The sequence below is a fragment of the Vigna umbellata genome, chromosome 5, assembly GCF_029865625.1.
Source record: "Vigna umbellata cultivar VRB3 chromosome 5, Vumbellata_1.0, whole genome shotgun sequence".
Lineage (NCBI taxonomy): Eukaryota > Viridiplantae > Streptophyta > Magnoliopsida > Fabales > Fabaceae > Vigna > Vigna umbellata.
The window spans coordinates 23,534,569-23,554,358 of NC_142169.1; the positions used below are offsets into that span (position 1 = coordinate 23,534,569).

The 19,790-nt window shown below is 30.3% G+C and overlaps 2 protein-coding genes across 2 annotated transcripts; both read left to right on the plus strand.

Annotated features, from left to right (window-relative positions):
• Positions 1-4,219: 4,219 nt before the first annotated feature.
• Positions 4,220-5,317, plus strand: LOC124831318 (uncharacterized). The gene has a single exon (XM_047305268.2). The coding sequence runs from the start codon at positions 4,302-4,304 to the stop codon at positions 4,881-4,883; it is 582 nt and encodes a 193-aa protein (XP_047161224.1). The 5' UTR covers positions 4,220-4,301; the 3' UTR covers positions 4,884-5,317.
• A 9,261-nt stretch (positions 5,318-14,578) lies between these two features.
• LOC124831321 (non-structural maintenance of chromosomes element 4 homolog A-like) lies at positions 14,579-18,514 on the plus strand. Its single transcript, XM_047305270.2, has 7 exons — positions 14,579-14,873; positions 15,066-15,146; positions 16,485-16,740; positions 16,828-16,918; positions 17,234-17,450; positions 17,554-17,645; positions 18,144-18,514. Exons 1-7 carry the CDS (start codon positions 14,711-14,713, stop codon positions 18,210-18,212), a joined length of 969 nt encoding a protein of 322 aa, XP_047161226.1. The 5' UTR covers positions 14,579-14,710; the 3' UTR covers positions 18,213-18,514.
• The last annotated feature ends 1,276 nt before the right edge of the window (positions 18,515-19,790 follow it).

Consider the following 19,790-nt stretch of genomic DNA (forward strand, 5'->3'; position numbering starts at 1 on the left):
TCATAGTTTAACTTCTACTCCTTTCATTCTATGATTTTATCAAAATTGGTATTAAGAAACTAAGGCTTTGTTCACTTGAATGGATTTGGGAGAGAGTGATTGAATGAATTTGAAGGTAAATTTTGTTGTTGTTTATTTGAGTGGATTTGGAAGTAAGTGAGAGTGAATTTGGAAGTAAAGTTTGTGAGAATTAGTGTAGGATTTGATTGATGTGACAAATTAAAAAAAATTTACTTCGAAATCCACTCTCACTTACATCCAAATCCAGTTAAATAAACAACAACAAATTTACCTTCAAATCTTCTCAAATCCATTCAATCACTCTCCCCCAAATCTATTCAAGTGAACAAAGTCTAAATGCTTTGCAACTATTATGGGTTGATGCTAACGTCTTTTCGCAAGGGGTTTCTTGTTTTTTTTTTAATTTTTGAAATTATTGTTGACATCAACATCATCAATTATTTTGTTATTAAAGTGAAAAACAAATGAACGAACAGAGCAAAAAGTTATATTAGGGTTAGGTGGGTGAGAGAGATGAAAGAGAAAGGGTTGAGAGGAATGAGGAATGAGGAATGAGAAAGAGGTGAAATTTCTTGACCTTAAAACTTAGAATCATAATAACCCCCCCCCCCCCCCCCCACACACACACACACACACACACATATATATATATATATATATATATATATATATATATGGGGTTTGCTAACTCGCGTACGCCTGTTTTTCAGTTGGTACATTTTAGCAATGTGTACCGGGTTTTAGTAGACAAAAATATCCTTATATACCATGGATTTTAAGTTCTAAGGTTAAGGGTATTTTATTAAAAAAAAAAAAAAGAAACCCCCAAACCCTTACTCACTTCTCTCATTCCTGTAAACCCTTTCTCTTTCATCTTTCTCACTCCAATATTTTCTCTGTCATCCCTACTGTAGCCCCAATTGAAAAAATCAGAAACACCCTACTGTAGCCCCAATTGAAAGTTAAACAATCTTACAAAAAAATGATTTTATAATGAGTTTTGATCTTATAATTTTTGTCTTATCTAATTTTATCCAATTTTCACAAGCATAAAGGAATTGGTAATTGACCTGGAAAAAATCAGAAATACTTGTTGTTAAACAATTTCTTACAAAAAATGACTTTATAATGAGCTTTTATTTTATAATTTTTGTCTTATCTAATTTTATCTAATTTTCACAAGCATAATGACATCCGAAAGAATTGGTAATTGGCCTGGAGGGTTTTTTTAGAGATGATGATTCAACATATGCAGATGATGAAATTAGAGAAATTAGTGAAGATGGTGAAATTGAAGAGATCTTGAATGAACCTTTGCCTCAAGGTGAATATGTCAATGACTCAACTCTTTAGAAAGACAAATTGTTTAAAGGCAAGTGTTTCTGATTTTTTCAATTGGGGTTACACTAGGGATGACAGAGAAAAGGTTGGAGTGAGAGAGATGAAAGAGAAATGATTGAGAGGAATGAGAGAGGTGAGTAAGGGTTTGGGGGGTTTCTTTTTTTTTTTTTTTAAGTTTTGAGAATGAAAATTATTAAAATACCCTTAACCTTAAAACTTAGAATCCATGATATATAAGGGTATTTTTATCTACTAAAACCCGGTACACATTGCTAAAATGTACCAACTGAAAAACAGGCGCGCGTTAGCAAACCCCTATATATATATATATATATATATATATATATATATATATATATATATATATATATATATATATATATATATATTTCTTTTAACTAATTTATAATTTGATTTCATTTTTGTTTATGTATTAGTTTGTGAATTCGTTTTGATCCATCTCATCTGAATACCAAATATGGAGCAAGAAAAACGACCCACGCTTTTTAAAATTAATAAAATAACTTAAGAAATTAATGTTTATATATTATATTATTTCAAGAATGCAATAATATTGTAAATTAAGTTATTAATACCTATAAGTTTCAATTATTAATTATATAATAAAGTAATTTAATATAATAATTATTTTAATTTATCCAAGACAATAATTAAAATATTAAAAAATATTTATATAATGAATTATATTTTTGATATATTTAAGAAAAAATAACTGGTGAGTAAATTTGCCAAGAGACCAAGTCGCCTTTTGATCGCTAAGCACCCTAGTTACATATAATTCTTAAATCTTCATCTCTACTTCAATATTTGATTTTTTTTTAAATTGGTATTTAATCATAGTTTTCTAAGATATGGAAAATAATGTCTTCATCTCACAGTAAAATTATTTATTATTAATTTTAAGTTTTGAGTTGGTTAATTCTTATTACACATTTTTAATTCTATAAGTTTTCTAATTACTTGACGAGCTCAAGAAAGAATATAATGTTTGAGTAACAAAAATGTAATGTTTGAGTAACAAAAATAAATGTTAATTCTCTTTTCATTACGAGTCGAGTTCTCAAACAATGATGATATTTATGCAAAGAAGAAATCAAACAGATTATTTCTTCTGAAAAATTATTATCAAGTGATGCAAATTCATTTAATATATCACTCAAGCAATGAATTTATGCTTGAACGAGAGATTTTCTTTTGTTTGAGGAAATCAAGTTATTAAGTGAGAATATTTGCTCAAATAACATATTCTTGCAAAACACGTTTTTGATAACGTGCATTTTATATGATTGAATTTATATATACAAACCTATGAGATAATTTGGATTATGATGATGTCGATATTTTTAAAGAAATTGTGATCTTGGTATTAAGTACAACTATTAAGAAAAATATATATTATTGATAGCTTATGTTACATAAATTAACATATTAAGTTGAGAGAAACTGAAGAAAAAAAAATGTATCTTAGAGTAGGGGTAAAAAGTCACCTTAACCTTAGAAGTTGAGATTGTTTATTAAGTATGTACAGAGATTTTTTTTTGTTGAGAAAAAAGGTTAAATCATATTTTGATTTGAGTTTTAATTAATAAAAACTCTTACTTTGAATAGATTTGATTTAAATTTTTACTCAAAAAAATAATAAGCATGATGACCATAGTACTATTTCACCATAAAAGAAATACTTGAGTGTACGTAATTTGGCTAATGTCTCCTTCAAATCCAACTAATTGATGTGAGTTTGATGTATAGTACTATTTCACATATAAAAATTAAGTAAAAAAGGGTTAGGAATTGAGATAACCCTGCGGGGTTTTTGAGTTGGTAAACATGACAACATCATATTGCACTATAAAGTCATAAAACAGCATGTAAAACGTTCTCATTGTCTTCCTACGAAAAATCCCCTTTAATTTATTATTTAATTTAACTTTCTATCACTTTCATCAACTTAAGAAATTAAAATGCTTCACACAAATTATACATTTCTAAGGTGGTACACTGTAAATCAGTGCATCTTATACACGTAACATGAGTAATCCATTTCAAATATAAGACACCACTCACTTTATGACTAAATAAGTGACACTTATCCATACAATAAAAGCGAATTAATTAATAAAAGATATATGTATATATTTGCGTCAAAGTTTACCTGAATATCTTTAAAGGAGTGGTGAACAGCTGTGAAAAACAGAGTTAAGTGATCGAGTTTTCAACTAAATCAATCCACGATATAGAATACCCAACTTTCTTACGTTATACTCTTACAATTATTATTATCTGATGATCTAATTTCTTATGTCATTCAATGACACACTTTCTTGCCCCATATAATAATAACATAATGCAAACAAAGTTGTGCGTGAAGAAAGTGTCAAAGTACGTATAAATCTGCAGGATGCTATTGTTTACGCAGATGCAGAAGAAACTTCTTAGCAATAAAAAAAAGCACTACAACTGTAGGAAACATTTAATAATATAGTTCCTGGATCAGGTATTATATATAATCTTGGGTTCGTGATTATGGCGATTCTTGAGCCTTAATCACCGTTCTCGAATTTCATACTACTGTAATTAACATAATTACACGACCAAGAAAGAAATTGAGTGTTGGTGAAGCTGCTGAAACCAACCAAATTTTTTAAAACAAACAAGCGGGTCTTATTCCCAACAACATATCCAAAAAAGAAAAAGAACAATTTGACTATTTTTCTCACAGAAAAAAAGTGTAGGGTAGCCTTTAAATAAACCAGAAAACAAAGGGTAAAGCAGTAATTAAGAAGGGTTGGCACCCCATATAAACTACAACAACAGCTCTCAAACATGGACCAAACCAAATACGTGTGTAACGTTACACACTCTCGTCACTCTCTCTCAGACACTGTTTCTATGTACCTGCTCCTTTAGTAACACACAAAATGTTTAGCCCTTCACATCTAAAAACCTTGTACCCTCTTCAAGTTTTCTCCGTGAAACCATCTTCCCCATCTTCAACCATAAGCTCCATGAAGCTGAAAAGAATCGTCCACACCCTCATAATCTCCCACTTGTGCCGAATCATTCGTGCACTCTCCAAAGTCAAAGCTGTCGTGGTTGAGATTCTTAAGGACAATTCAGGCATCCACTTCTCTCACAAAAAGCATTTCACCAACAGACGCAAGAACATCATCTTAGGCTCCTTCAGGCTTCACTACAACTGGTGCTCCTCCAAATCCTCACACGTGTTACCGGTTCCAGAACCTGTTTTCGAAGGGTTGAGTTCTGGGGAGCCACAAGGTGAAGATTGCCCCTACCTTCGGTGGCTTGAAGAGAAGAAGGTTGAAGTTGAGGGTGGTGAGAAAAAGGGTGCAAGTACGGGTGCAGGTGCAAATAATGAGCATGACATGAATGAGATTGATGTGCTGGCAGAAATGTTCATTGCCAATTGCCACGAGAAGTTCAGGTTGGAGAAGCAAGAGTCTGATAGGAGGTTCCAAGAAATGCTGGCTAGAAGCATGTAAAGTTGTAAACCAAAAAGCTCAAGATGTTTTGGTGTTTCTTTTCCAAGTTAGTTCCCTCGGTTGTGCAGTGCTTTCCCACATTCGAATTCGAACCTGTTGACAACGTGGGAAAGAAAGGTTGTCCATTGGGTCTTATTATTTATGGTCGCTCATGTTTATTAATTTGCCTTTTTCTTTTTATCCAAACTTTTCAAAAGACCAAGGGAGGGGAGTTTGAAGAATTGTACACGATCTGTGATGGGCTTGGGAATTGTGCAATTCTTCTGTCTATACGGTCACAGTGCCTTTAACCTTTAATTTTCAGACTTATTTTCATGATAATTGAGAACTGCTGAATGGAATTATTATGTAGATCTCATCTTCACTATTCTACCTCATTGTATATATCCAAGATGCATCATCATTGAATGTCTATCACAGTATTATTTTACGTATTCTCGCTATAATGGAAATATGTGACAAAGAAGTTACTCACATTCAATGCAAATACCTATGTACACAGCGTACTGTGTTCCAAACACCTAAATATAGGTATAAATTACTGGAAACCGACGTCTTATCCATTGTTAAACCATTTTTGGAGGTACTTTCTTGTTTGTTAGTCCATGCGTAGGTTGTGGCCAAAACAATGAGAAAGAAACATCAGACTTTCCAATTCATTTGTTAACAAATTTGTTTCAGATCGAGTCCAAAATATGAATTTTTTTTATACCAGTTTATTTATTTCCAACCCTACCATATCTCTTGCTGATTGCATAGCCATGTAGCACATGTCAATTGTAGAGCTTGATTTTGCAGAAGTTACGTTTACTTAAAATTGTTAACCATTTTTGTTTGTATCTGGACTCTAGATAAAAGAGTGGACTCGGTCTGTACCCAACTCACCTACTCCAACTCCTCTCTGCCTTTTTTTTTCTCCTTTGAATTTTAGTTTACAAACATTTGATGAAATTTACGAAATTAAGAAAAGGGAGAAATTATTAGAAAGGTACAAAATGAGCTTTAAGTAGCACACTAGGTGGAAGATACACTAACAGAAAAGACTAGTTCTTGGGTTCATAACAGAGAATCTTAATTAACCTTAACATGATGCAGACAGTAACAATATTAAAATGATGGTCCCCGTTAGGTGGGTAAGTGCTTGGATCAAGATGCACGCACTCTCACTCACTACCGGACAGCTAGACAGGTTTGAAGATAGTTAAGGTGATAGATCCAACACTTTTCAAACCCAAAATCATGTTTACAAGTAAAGTAATATATACTAATTCATTGAGCTTGTCATCTATTTCTGCAATCTTCAGATGTACCAACTTGGAAGGTTATCCTTTCCCTTCTACCACTGATTGTGTTCTGTCTTACTTGACTTTAATAACATTTCAGAAAAACGGACATCTTGTATCAGCCTTAAAGGACGAGCACATGTCCATGACAAGAACATAGGTCATTCGTGTCATGTGCTTCTCAACTTAAACAAAAGAAAAGTTGTATTCTTTTAGTCTAGTTTTGATATCAAGTAGTTTTTGTTACTCTACCATGTCAGCCAAGAGTGGCAGATCCTGCCTTTGCACACAAATTCGTACACTATTTAGAAGCTTTTTTTTTTTTATTGTATTGTTGATCTTGGACCATATATGCAGCAGCATTTGCTCAAAGTTTGAGTATCCCAATAATTGAGCAAAAAATAAACCTGGTAAAACATATGGTAAAATAATTGTTTATCCTCAAGTGGGTTTCTGAAAGTCAGAGATAAGCTAATTTATAGTAGCTAATTGCAAGGGTAAATAATTGATATTATGATAATGGACTAGTAGTCTAGGGTAATCTTTGGGATGGGACTTCCTGTCTGATTAATGTTGGATCTTGAAGAAACCTGTGAGGAATTAATAATTACACAAATGATAAATAATTTTGTAAATGAACTATTAAGTGTATTAAAAAACTATCTCAGGAAGATCCAAGCATGATTAGTAATAAATTGGGTAAGGAAATATGCTAAGTATCACATCAGTTCATGCATGATGAGACTATCTTATGTAATTGTTGAGGAATCTTAACTATTTGATGAAAGGAACATATAAATAGTATTAAACCATTTACAGATTAGGATTCAGAGTCAACTTCAATGAATAATAATGAGAAAGGAAAATCCTAGTAAAAGTGATGCTAATAAAGCTAAGGTTCTTGAATAGAAATTAGTCATTTGATAACACTCCATATGAAGATTATGTACACATAATGTTATTCAAGAAATAGAATAAGTTTTTGAAAGGAGTTAATTAATTTTGAGTTGTGACATATTTCTCTAAGTACAGAAGAACAGGAATTAAGACCAGTCAATAGTCCTTTAGCAATTATGCAGGGTTAATATGACAGTAAAAGGAGATAGCTATGGCATCAATATGGATGCCTTTTATTCTGCTGAGTTATGCTTTATTCCGAAACTTCTTTTGTTGCTTTATTGCAGATAGGTATGGAAGCTTTAATGGATACAAACTTGGTGCCTTTGGTCTCCTTGTTACCATAGAAACTCTGCTTTTACACATAAAAGTGAATGGGTGGAACCACTTGTGATTTTATTCTCTATGACAGGATCAAATGGATGAGGTGTTTCTACCTGCTCTAATTCCACACTTCAAATTTGAAAGCCAACTTCTTGGACCACTGGCCATGGAATAGCCCAACTAGTAGTCAACACTCTGGATCTCAGGATCTCTATTGTACCACCATTAGGAATACTTTGTTTTCATGTTACAAATTAATTACACAATAATACCTACCTTTTGGCTAATTATTATGATTAATCCTTTTCAATTGATGATGATTCATGTTGACAACAAATTATTCCTACTACTAATGCTTAAGGTGGTAGGATATGCATAGAAAGTGTTCTAATAAATATCCTATTAATTCATGTTCCTATTATTAATTCATGTTCCTACTACTAATTCATGTTCCTTTTTGTACCATATGTCATACGGTTAGCCACAGGCCATGCAAACAAAGGATTAAAACGTGTTGTTCCGACTCATTAGATAGGTGAATGGACGACAACCGGCCATCAATCCCAAAAAGTTTTAAGTATAACTTATAATCAAGTTTACAAGTTAAATATACTTATCAGGTATTACAACTATGATAATCGTAAGTTCATTTCAAAATTTATAAATATGAATTTGAGGTAAGGAGACAAACGATTGTATTTACTGTAAATTTAAATGATCGACTAAATTATTAACATGAGTGTCAGAGTGTCTTTGACAAGTACTCGTCTATACGGATTGGAGTTAAGGCATTGAGACTTAGAAAAACTTAACTATTGATACTTAAAACAACGCATGGCGATTTCGAGAAAAATGATTTAGAAAAAAGTATGAACGAGTGTTTGATTTTGATCTTCAATCTCACGTCCGAAAGATTTTCAATATTTGTTGTTAATGTTAAAAGTTAATTTGAGTTGTTAGATTTATTTCAAATTTTAAGAGAAAAAAGTAATGCAAACTGCTAAGAACATAACATAACACTTGGAATAAAAATTATCTGAGTTTGTGAAAGTGAAGATCGTGAAAACGAAATATGGGCTCTGAAATATGAATGTAAGACAGAAAAAAACAGCTTTAGGCACTACTCTCTTGGCCTTTTAGCCTATGCCTACAATCCTTCTTCGTTGATGGGTCATGATCCATCATTTTTCTTTTTTGACAGCTTTGGATTTTGAACGTTCAAAACTTCGTTTTCTATCTCTTTTAAAGTACAAGTAAAAAAAAAGAAGAGTACAGTAGAGAAAATGGACTTATACAGTGAAAGTTGTGTTTGAATAATTTTTGGTTTTATTAACATCAATCTTTATATTACTTTTAAATATTTAAAACTGTATAAATTTATGTATAAAAATGTTTATCATAATAAAAGGATAAAATACAGTGTTTAATAAGAGCTTAGGAAATTCTTCCTTGTTATAAAAAAAAACCCTAATTTTACAGGTAAAAAAAAAAAAAAAAAAAAAAAAAAAAAAAAAAAAATTACTCTTGGGAGGATTTTAATTTATATATTTTTATAAGTACAATGATTTTAAGATTAAAAATCATAGTTTCCTCATATTTATTTATAGTTTAAAAGTTGTTTTATTTGACCATCTAAAAATCATTTTAAACACACTTTTAAAATACTACTTTCAAAACTTAATAAAATAATTTTTTAAATCATATAATTTTTTTTAACGAAAATATCTTAATGTTGAATTTAACTAAAACCTAATGTTGACGTATTTAAATCCTCACTGGGTAATTTGCAAGAGGTGGAATTTGAATTACAAACTTGATTTTGCTCTTGAAAAAATTCCTAATTTTTTTTATATAATATTGTTTTAATTTAAAAATATTGTCCGAATAAAAGGAAAAACATACTTCTTATTGATGCTTTCTTTTGCATAAACAATTGATAAACTAATTTAGAGACGACAAAATAATTTTGTTCAAAGATTTTAAGAAAATTCGAGATATTAAAAATGTTTTGTAAGATTAGAGATTAATTTACCCGAAACAAAGTAAAAAGACTTTCGATGGATTTTTTAAAGAAATATTCACCAAGAAAACACAATACTAATACTAATGACACATAAATATACATATAAGACATGAAACGATAATTTTTTTATGTTGAACTTTCTCATTAATTAACGTTAGACTAAGATTTATAAGAGGAGATATGATTTTATTCAGTTATGCTCAAATTATTATGTAGCTGATGATGGTGTGTAACTGATAATGTATTTAACATATTCTTTCTTGAAACCATTCGATCAAAGCAATGTTTCCTATCACCGCCAAATAAGTTTCAATCTATTTGGCTGTAAAGCAAACTTTGTACCTAAAAGATGCATTATATGCCTACATGTGTTCAACAACTCACTAACCAACAACCAGACGTGGACTTCTCTCTTTGCCATCTCTTCTCATCACTCATTTTTGAAAAATATAATTTCAATTTTTTTATATAGATCTCACCATGCTCTGTCAAAAACTTTTTCTTAATCAAGCGAAGCTACTTCCTTCTGTCCTTGGAACATACTTTCTTTAATTCCAGTTCTTATGTACAGTTTATGTATTATGTCTCTGCTTTCTCTGATGCTTAAACATTATCACTAAAACCGTACAAGAGAAAATAGCAAACAAGAAAGAGAGATAAGAATATGGAAGACGAGTGAAGTATGTAAGCAAGAGAGGAATAAAAGAGACAAGAAGATGAAATCAGAAAGAGTTGTTCCTTGCGAAGATCTAATCGTACTAGTTCTGAGTAGGATTTGGTATGCTGGATGGTGCTTTCCTCAGGCTCAGTTCTACATCTTTGGTCTTCTGTTTCTTGCTTCCGCTTATCTTATTCATACTTGTTGAAAAAGAAGGCAATGATGAAGATAGCAGCTCCCTTGGCACTGGCAGACTTGTCTCTCCTGAAAAGCTGTGTTGGCGGGAGACAGAGTAGAAGGAGAAGAGAAGAAAGTGAACCACAACCAAGGCCAAGACAGCGACCAGAATTCTGCTACTTCTGATATTCATGATTGAGATAAATGAGAAAGGGTTTTTAGTAGGAAAGTGAGAGTGAATATTTTCCAAGAGTTGGATCAAGTTAATATGAAAGGGGCAAGGGCATGTACAAAAAAATACAAGATAAACTGATTAAAAGTTATAGAAATATCGTTGAAAGTATATATAGTTATTAAATATCATATATGTAGATTAGCAAAAAGTATAATAATTAGACCACTTAATAAGATATTCTTATTATAGATGAAAATTTATGAGTAAATAAATGTTGAAATGTTGAAATGTTGAAAGTAAAGTAAGGAAAGTTAATCTAATTATACACTACTCATTTAATTGATATTGTAAGTTTTGGGTTTTGATAGGATTTTGAAAATAAATTTTGGATAAATAAATACTCATTTAGTTTAGTTACTAATAGTAACTACATTTTTTTAGTCATTAAATTTAGTCATCATTTATTATTTTTTAATAATAACGACTAATTTAGTAATTAATTATTTATTAATCTATTCACCAAATTATTAATTAATTTTAAAAAATATATTTGATTACTAATAATTTTTATTCCCAGAATTTAGTCACTATTTATTAATTTTTTTAATAATACTAATTGATTTAGTCACTTATTATTTTTAACCGAAAATCATATTATCAAAGTGATCACTAACTTAAAAAAATAAAATTAGTCTCTAATTCAGTCACGAATAATAATTAATATTTTCAGTCACTGGTTATCATTTATTTATTTTTAGTGTTTATTTAGTATTATGTAAATATTTTATTTGGATTTACGTTTTATTTAAAATAAATTGAATAATGGGAACATTCCAAGTCAAATTTTAAATTTTAAAATTTTGTTTCTAATACAAATTTCAAAGTTAATTTTGCATATTTTACATATGCATATATTGTAAATTATTTTAAATTTAATTATTTATTTTTATTGAACTTATATAAAATGTTTCATTTTGATGTATGACTTTTGAAATTAAAATATTATATTTCAAAATTTCAATTTAAAATTTAAATATTAACAATTTGTATTCATAAAACATCTTATAAACATTGAATAAAAATAATCATCTTAAATTCAAAATCATAACGAGACAGTCACATTTTATAAAACAAAAATGTAAAATCTTTATAAAATCATTTTCATATAAAACCACAATAATATGAAACACACAACGTCTCATTATTTTATTTTTACTAACCATATTATTAAATATAGTATTTCATCATCCATAATTTTCAATTACACTAAATAAATATTGGGGACGTGTTTCCTATATAAGGGGAAGTTTGACACTGAGAATGGCACTGAAGTCTGCACTGAGAATAGCAGTCACAAGCAGAGACAAAAGAAATTACGAAACTGTTTGATAATTTGTATGCATTTAGAATTTGCTCCCACCCATTTTCTTGTGTTGCAGAGAATTCCGTTATTGCTTTATTCCCTTTTCAAGAACGAGGTATGGATTGGAATACGACGAAGGAGCTGGGTAGCATGGAGGAATTGGTTGCTAAACTTGAGAGGGAAGCATACTATAAACTCTTGCGTGCTTTCAGGATTCAATCCAATGATCTTTCATGGGTAATGATCAGTTCCTTCTCTTCGATCGTTCTCTCTCAGCGATCTTTGTGTTTTCCTACTTCAAAACGAAACTCCTGCACTTATTCTTCATCAGGAGAAGGAATCGATTCTAACGAATCTTAGGGAACAATTGGGAATCTCAAATGATGTTCACGGAGAGCTTCTTCGCACTCTTGATTCTGATGACCTGCTGCAAAATGCAATCAGACAGAAAGAGAAACCAACTAGCCAAGGCGGTGATCAACAGGCAATAGGAAACAAATCTCCGCGCCCCATAAGAACTCGGAGAATATCTGAATTGGTACGCATTAGAAACGTTTGTAATGATCTCAAAGATTCAAGATTATGCAAGAAGCATCTCTGCTATTTGTGACAAGAAAAATCATGTTTCTGCTATTTTTATTAGTATATGCAGGAGTACATGCTACACAACTTGGTGGCCTAGGCCAGTATAATAATATTCCAGTTGCAGGAAGAATTGTTAGACATGAAAATGTTTGGTGGAAGAGAGCTGAGCAAGAGACACAGAAAGATTGGTTGATGAGGTAAATATGACATTGCCATGGCATGGCTAAGTATTGAGATTTGTAAGTATTGCTATATAATTAAGGAGAGTGGTGTTTTCAGGTGGATGGAACTCTGGTTTCAAGTCATCTAAATTCTCTGGATCTCAAGAGTGCAAAGAAATTGCTGTTATGGTTCTTGTCACCTTCTCCTTCTATCACTGTTCATCCTTAATACAGTTAAGTGCACAGGACCATGAGAACTTCCTTGATGCAATTACATATATACCATGCAGGATATTCTCATCAACGCACGATATTTCTGATGAATTACTATGCATAAAGGCTAAAGTTGACAGGAAAAAAGAGAGTAAAAGATTAATGGGTATACTCACAAAATGAAATTTTCACTTTTTGTTTGTAGGTGTGTAAGAAAATTATTTATTTATTTATTGTCCATATAATAAGTTGATTTTTGACTTCTGAGTGTGATGATACTATATTTTTAAATTAGTTATTTTTTAAGTATCCATTGATAAATTCAAGTCATGCTACAGAGTTTGTTCAATTTGAATTTGACAAATCAAATACAAACTTTTTTATATGGTCAAAGTTTGAATAATGCCCTATTTATTTTTGTTCTTAACTGTCTTTTTGAATTTGGATTCAACTCTACGTTTAAGATATAAATTAGTGTACTATTTAAAATATAATTGGATTAAGATTATTTTTGTATGCAGACTAAAGTAATCTCTTGAAAAAAATAAAAATAATGCCCAGTTTATTTCTGTTCTTAACAGTCTTCTTACATAAGAAACTGTTTATGTTTCACACATGGTCCCTTGTCCTGAAAACTACAAAAATGAAAATATCATAATATTTGAAAATGAGGAAGAAACTGGAGAAAAAGAAAAAGCTTCGTGCCTTTCGAATTGATGATGACTGAAACTCATTCGCGAAAACGAATCCTGATATGAACAAACTAAAAAACAACAACAATCCAAATTAATATCTTATGAAATGAGAGAGAAGGAGCAAAAAAACTTCTCAGACCGTACCAAATGGAAACTGAAGAAATCATTCGCGAAGAGCAAAGACATTACCCAATCTTGTTGACATCAATCTGCACACAGCCAATCTGAAGAAATTATAATTTTATCATTGAATGTAGGTCTAATAATATATATCTTTTTTATTTCCATATTTTATATATAGAAATTGAAGATCAAGGAATCTTTCCGACTTTTCCCATATCATAAATGATAATGATACTTTGACAACATTTTTTTTATAATATTTTAAAATTATCTATCTGTCATTTATGATTGGTCCATGTTAATGTTTATGATTATTATTATTGATATTGGAATAATTTTGGACGAATAACAGAATTACACGTAAATGAGATTAAAATATTGTAAAAAAATGTTGTCAAAATATCATTATCCTATCATAAAACTGATGTATACTCATTTATAATAAAAAGTAAGACCAAAATTTTCAAACTAACAAATCAAATACATAAATTTTAGCAACATTCTAAGTAAATAAAAAATAAGACATGTTATTTGAAAGGATAAAGTGTTCTAAATATCTAACATAATTAAATAACTTAACTAAATTTAATTTAATTCATATGCTATTATTAAATTTAACCGGTTCTACACATTTGCTAGAATAATTAACATATTATGTTGGACAAACAAAAATCAGTTGTGTTAATAATAACTACCTAAATTATAATAACAGTAAATGTCTAACAAGTAAATAATTATAATTAATATATATATATATATATATATATATATATATATTAATTAAAACTAACCTAAAATATAATGTCTTGGAGAAAAAGTGAAATAAACATTTCTTTTTTACTTTTATTATTAACCCAAAAGTTTCACACGCTTCTCAATCTTCGGGTGGAAGCCAAAAATGTTAAACCAACCCGCTTGCGTCACCACCCTCTCTAACAAACCAAACACTACCTTTCAAGGACCATATAAAAGGAGCACACAGTGACTCAGAATTCTGTCTATTGGAGTCTCTGCCGCTTCTCCTTCTTCTCCTTCTTCTCCTTCTATCCTCCCTCCCTTCCTTCCTCATTCTACAGCTCGTTACGCTCTCGAAATCCTTCTACTGTTCGTTTTTATCCTCGCTCTGTTGCAATATCCTCACAACAGTATCATGATCAACGTGAAACGCGAACTGGACGGTGATGGTGATTGCAGTAGCATCGACAAGCGTGATTCTGAACTCCACGCCGTAAGCGACGACGCTGATTACAAAACTCGGAAACGCCGTCGAGGTATTCGTTCTCGGTATCTGGTCTTCAAGAACATGATTCAAGGTAATTTCGTTTTACTCGCTTTGCTTGATTCGTACTCTTCGTTTCGCTCTATTATGACTTCGAATATTCCTTATTAACTACCACTTAATGCACAAAAACGACCGCCAGTCCTGTGTCGTTATCGATTTTCCGTGTCAGGAATGAAATAGTAACGTTTTGAATTTTGATTGCATGCGTACCTTGGTTTCTCAGATGAAAGGGAAGAAATTGCTAGGCCTGATTCTAACAAGTTCGATTTGATCTTTAGTGAAATGGAGAGCTTACATCAGCAAGGTATTTATTTATTTTATTGTGGTAATGCTTTTGTTCTGATTAGTTTTGAGGATTTTTTTGAGGAACTATAGTTTTTAAAGCTATTTGTGGAAATTAAATTAATAATTCCAAACACTTGATTCTATAGTATGTTAAATTATACGTGTAGGAAATAAAGTAAGTGATACTGAAAAAATTAGATTCCCGATTCGTTGGATATACATCAAGCATATGGATACATAACTAATTAAGTAATATTCATAATCGATTATACCTTATTGAAATGAAGAGACTTTCTAACAAAAGAGCACACATAATCAATTAAAGGGACGTATGTGAGGCATACTACTTGTAATATATACATGTTAATGGTCAACATAAGTAATATTGTCTCATGCATAATCCATTACATAAACTCTATTATATTAATATGTCATATTGGCAACTGCATATTTAGTTATACATACTACATATTGTATTATGCACCAATCATATGAATTATCCAAATGTGTTCTTCACAGGTGACTCATAAAGTTGGGTAATGAGACATAAAAGTTGATTGGCAGATAAGAGAAATTATGACACGTTATTAGGTTCGGCAAGGACAAAAAGAAGAAAAGTTCAAAGTCACGTTAACTTTCTAGATAAATCATATGAATTGAGTGCGGAAAGAACTCTTCTTGGACTTGCACAATCTCTCCATGCATCTCATTGCAAATTCCTCGTTTCAAACTAGTTTATTTCCTCTTATTTCATCTCCTATCTTTCTCTTAAATAGTAGAACCCTTAATCTAAAGAAAGTGTGTAAGAAATAATTTATTTAGTGATTTGTATGGAAATGTAAATATTAAGTCATCTTTGATGTTATAAAAGGATGTGCAGGGTATGGCTCCATATGAGCCTGAGTAATGAAATTAGATATGCAACATGATTGCTATGTCAGTCAATAAGATATTACGTGGCATATCATTCAGAGATTCACATTGACAAGAGGTAAATTATAGTATATAAACATTTGTAAGCCTCACCATGTAAGCCTCACCATGTAAGCCTCACCATGTAAGCTAATTGCATAGAGTTAAATTAGTCTAAATCTACTTTATAAGATAATATTAAAATTTAGTCTAACGGTTTGTTGAGTTTATTTTGGTAGTTGCTTTCATAATATGCCTTTTGTTAATTGGTTCTGTTCTAGAATTTCTTAAATTAAAAAAAGAAAAAAAAATTGTTAAACCTTTTTCGTTCTTTAGTTGTGCCCCTTATTAACAAATATAATACCCCAAGTTTATCCAGTGTACGACTTTGTTTCTTATATTTAAATTTTGCTTTTAATTTTTTTAATATTTTGTCTAATTTCAGTTACAAAACCAAGAGAACAAGTAGCTGACGCAAAGGCTCTTTTGGAAATCACCCAATCCCTGGTAATGTCTGTGAGAACTACTGCGAATGGCGGACTAACTCCTTCAGACTTTGTTACACACATTCTTAAAAAGTTCGGAGGACATGTTGGACCAAGTAATAGCACAGAAGATTGCAGTAGAAATTCAGTAGCTTGGAATGATATTGGAGTTGCGGTGTCACATGTTTTTAGAGCAGGTTATGGGTGCTGTACAATGTAATGTCCGTTCCGTATATAGAAGAGAATTCTTTCTTATCGATTGTAATATTTCTTTGGGTGTTCATTTCGAATTTTCTTATTCAGGATGGCCCCAATGGATGCTAAAATAGAGCAGAGGAAGGTCATTAATCGTCGAAAGCGTGTGAGACCAACTGAATTGGCACGGCCTGAAGAGGTAAAACTTATTATTCAGTCTGCGGTTTTGCTAGAAAGAAAACAGGAGAGAAAATAAGTGTTCACTGGTGGTTTTCATTTTGATAGACCTTTAAATGTTGCACAAGTCTTCAACTTGTAATTTTCATGGTTTGAAGTTTCTTACGGTTTATTTGTGGTGAGAAAATTACGAAAATGCAATCTTTTAGTCGTAGTCGAGAATATGGAATTATTAAAGCTACGGTTTTTCTTGTTATTCAGAATTGTAAATTCAGTGATTTTAATGTAATATGACATACTAATGTCTTCTTTTTTTTATCATTGTATATTTTTGCAGCTATGTGGAGGTTCAGGGGAAGAGATAGCGGAGACCGATAAGCATATGTTAACGATGTTTAACATCTTAAGGATCAATAAAGTTGTCAAGCTTGAAAATCTGGTTTTGAATCGGAACTCATTTGGACAAACCGTGGAGAATTTATTTGCTTTATCCTTTTTAGTCCGAGATGGTCGGGCTGAAATAAAAGTTAACGAGTCTGGATGGCAACTAGTTTGTGAGTTATTTTTAAAATGATTATACTAACTCTGAACTTTTATTACACAGTTAGCCTAGATTTTTCCCCTTGATATTTTTTCCATGCATTTGCTCAATGTCAGCGCCTAGGAACGCTCCTGCTGCAAATTCAGTTGTTTCTGGGGATGTTGCTTTTAGCCATTTTGTTTTCCGATTTGACTTCAACGATTGGAAGGTATTTTTACTTGTAATTGTTTCTTGTATTGAATTAAATTTAGTGCAACATTTTTCGTTTGTCGACGTTTTCATTCCGAAATAATAGTTCATAGTTTTTACTATAAAAAGTGTTTTTAAGCTATAAAAAGTGTTATTAAGAATAATCAATATGTTAGACTAATGAAATGAAGCTTCGCAATCAAATGGTTGTGGAATGTACCTGTTTCCAGAGAAGAAATAGTGCTCCAAACACTCAATTTTGTAGCTGTCCTATGCTTTAATTATAGAGACATTTACACTACCGCTTTGATTATCATTCAGATTATAGTAGCACTTTTTTTTCTTGAACATGATTTTGTACTGGAAGCAAATTATTCAATAGAAAAAAAGGAGCTCCTTTGTCATGTTAATTATTAGGATAAATTTTATATTTATATTAATTTAGTCTGGAAGTTCTTGCGAAGCTATTTTTATTTCCTCTTTTTTATGTATTCGTTTTCTTGTATTGAATTCTCAGTTGATGGTTGGCACTGTTAGGGTTGGAGAGGAGCTGATGCCTCATAGGAACAGTGAATCACAGAGATAGTGCAGTTTATGCGTCTCATGATGCATTTTTTGTTGTTCTATTCATTGTAGATATAATACATGCTCGGTAGTTTAGTTTCAGATGAAGTTTTCATATGGATTCTGGCTAATCTTTTGAAAACTGTCAATTTATGAATATTTTTTCTGAAGGATTTAATACTGTGCTGGGCGTTTAAAACGAGTTCCATCAACGTCCGTCCGAGCAATCAGATGCTAATCAACAATGGTGAAGCGTTTTATACTTGTCCCTTCTTCCTTTAATTACTGACTCACATTATAAGAATTACAAGAGATGCAAGTCAATATGACAACAAACAAATTTAAAAAAAAAAAAATCATCCTTCATAGAACCAAGAGTGCCAAAAAAATGTAATTGTTTTTTGTAGACTGTATTACAGCAGTGTAATAAATGTAAATTATGAGAAAAATATCATTGTTTTTTCTCAATTCTTAAAAGTTTAAAATTAAAATTAGTATTTCAGAAAAAGATTTTTTTATATTAATATATTATATGATAAAAATAGTAATTAATAAATTTAGATTGTTGAAGTATATAAACAATATTTTTATTTTCTTTTTTAGAAAAATTTGTGGTAATTTTTTATGAAAATATTTTTTATTATTCCAAAACTCTTATTAAGGAGCATAAAGAACATTTAAGAATGATGTTAGAGATTTTAAGTGAGTTCTATTTAAGGGAATTACGATTTTCAAGACTTGTAATTTTTACTCAAGATGTAGGCTGAGTTTTTAATATTTGCACATATCTATAGATACTCAATTTTACAAAACAAATTAAAAGTACTTAAAAAAATATTTTAATCATAATATATATATATATATATATATATATATATATATATATATAATTTAATTTTAAACATTCAATAAAAAATAAAACACAAATAAATTCAAATAAAATACAATACATCACTTCTTATATATATAAAATATGATATTTGGTAAATTAGAAGTTAACGGATACGGATATTTATGAGTATAAATACTATGATATAAATTTTTTTTACATCTCAAACCATAAAACCCACCTCTAAATTGCATAGCTATAAATGTGAGAAACTTATATCTAACATTACATTAAATGTCCTTATTTGTTCACTAAGCTAAAAGTTGTCTTAAGATATACTCATGGGTAGACAACTAATTATGTGAAAGATGAAAATAAAGATTAGTTATGCATGAATGATAGTTTGTTTTATGTTTTGTTCACTTTGTATGTATCTTTTTCCCCTTCTTTACATATGAAAACCTTTTTCTTTCTTGGTTTATTGTTATGGATGTTGAGTTAAACTCACAACCCCTTTCACTCTTCTTTCTAATTTTATCATTAAACCACCTTATAACTCTATATTTTAAAGATATTTTCTAATATTTTGAGAGTGTGTATAAATTATTTATGGTTTGATCAAGTTTTAAATTCCTATTAAATTTAAAAAATTTCGATCAAATCTCTAATAAATTTTTAAAATGTATTAGATATTTAAAAATTTAATTATCAGATATTTAATAAATTTATATTTTTCAATTAAACTTCTACTATTTAATTTTTCTATTAATT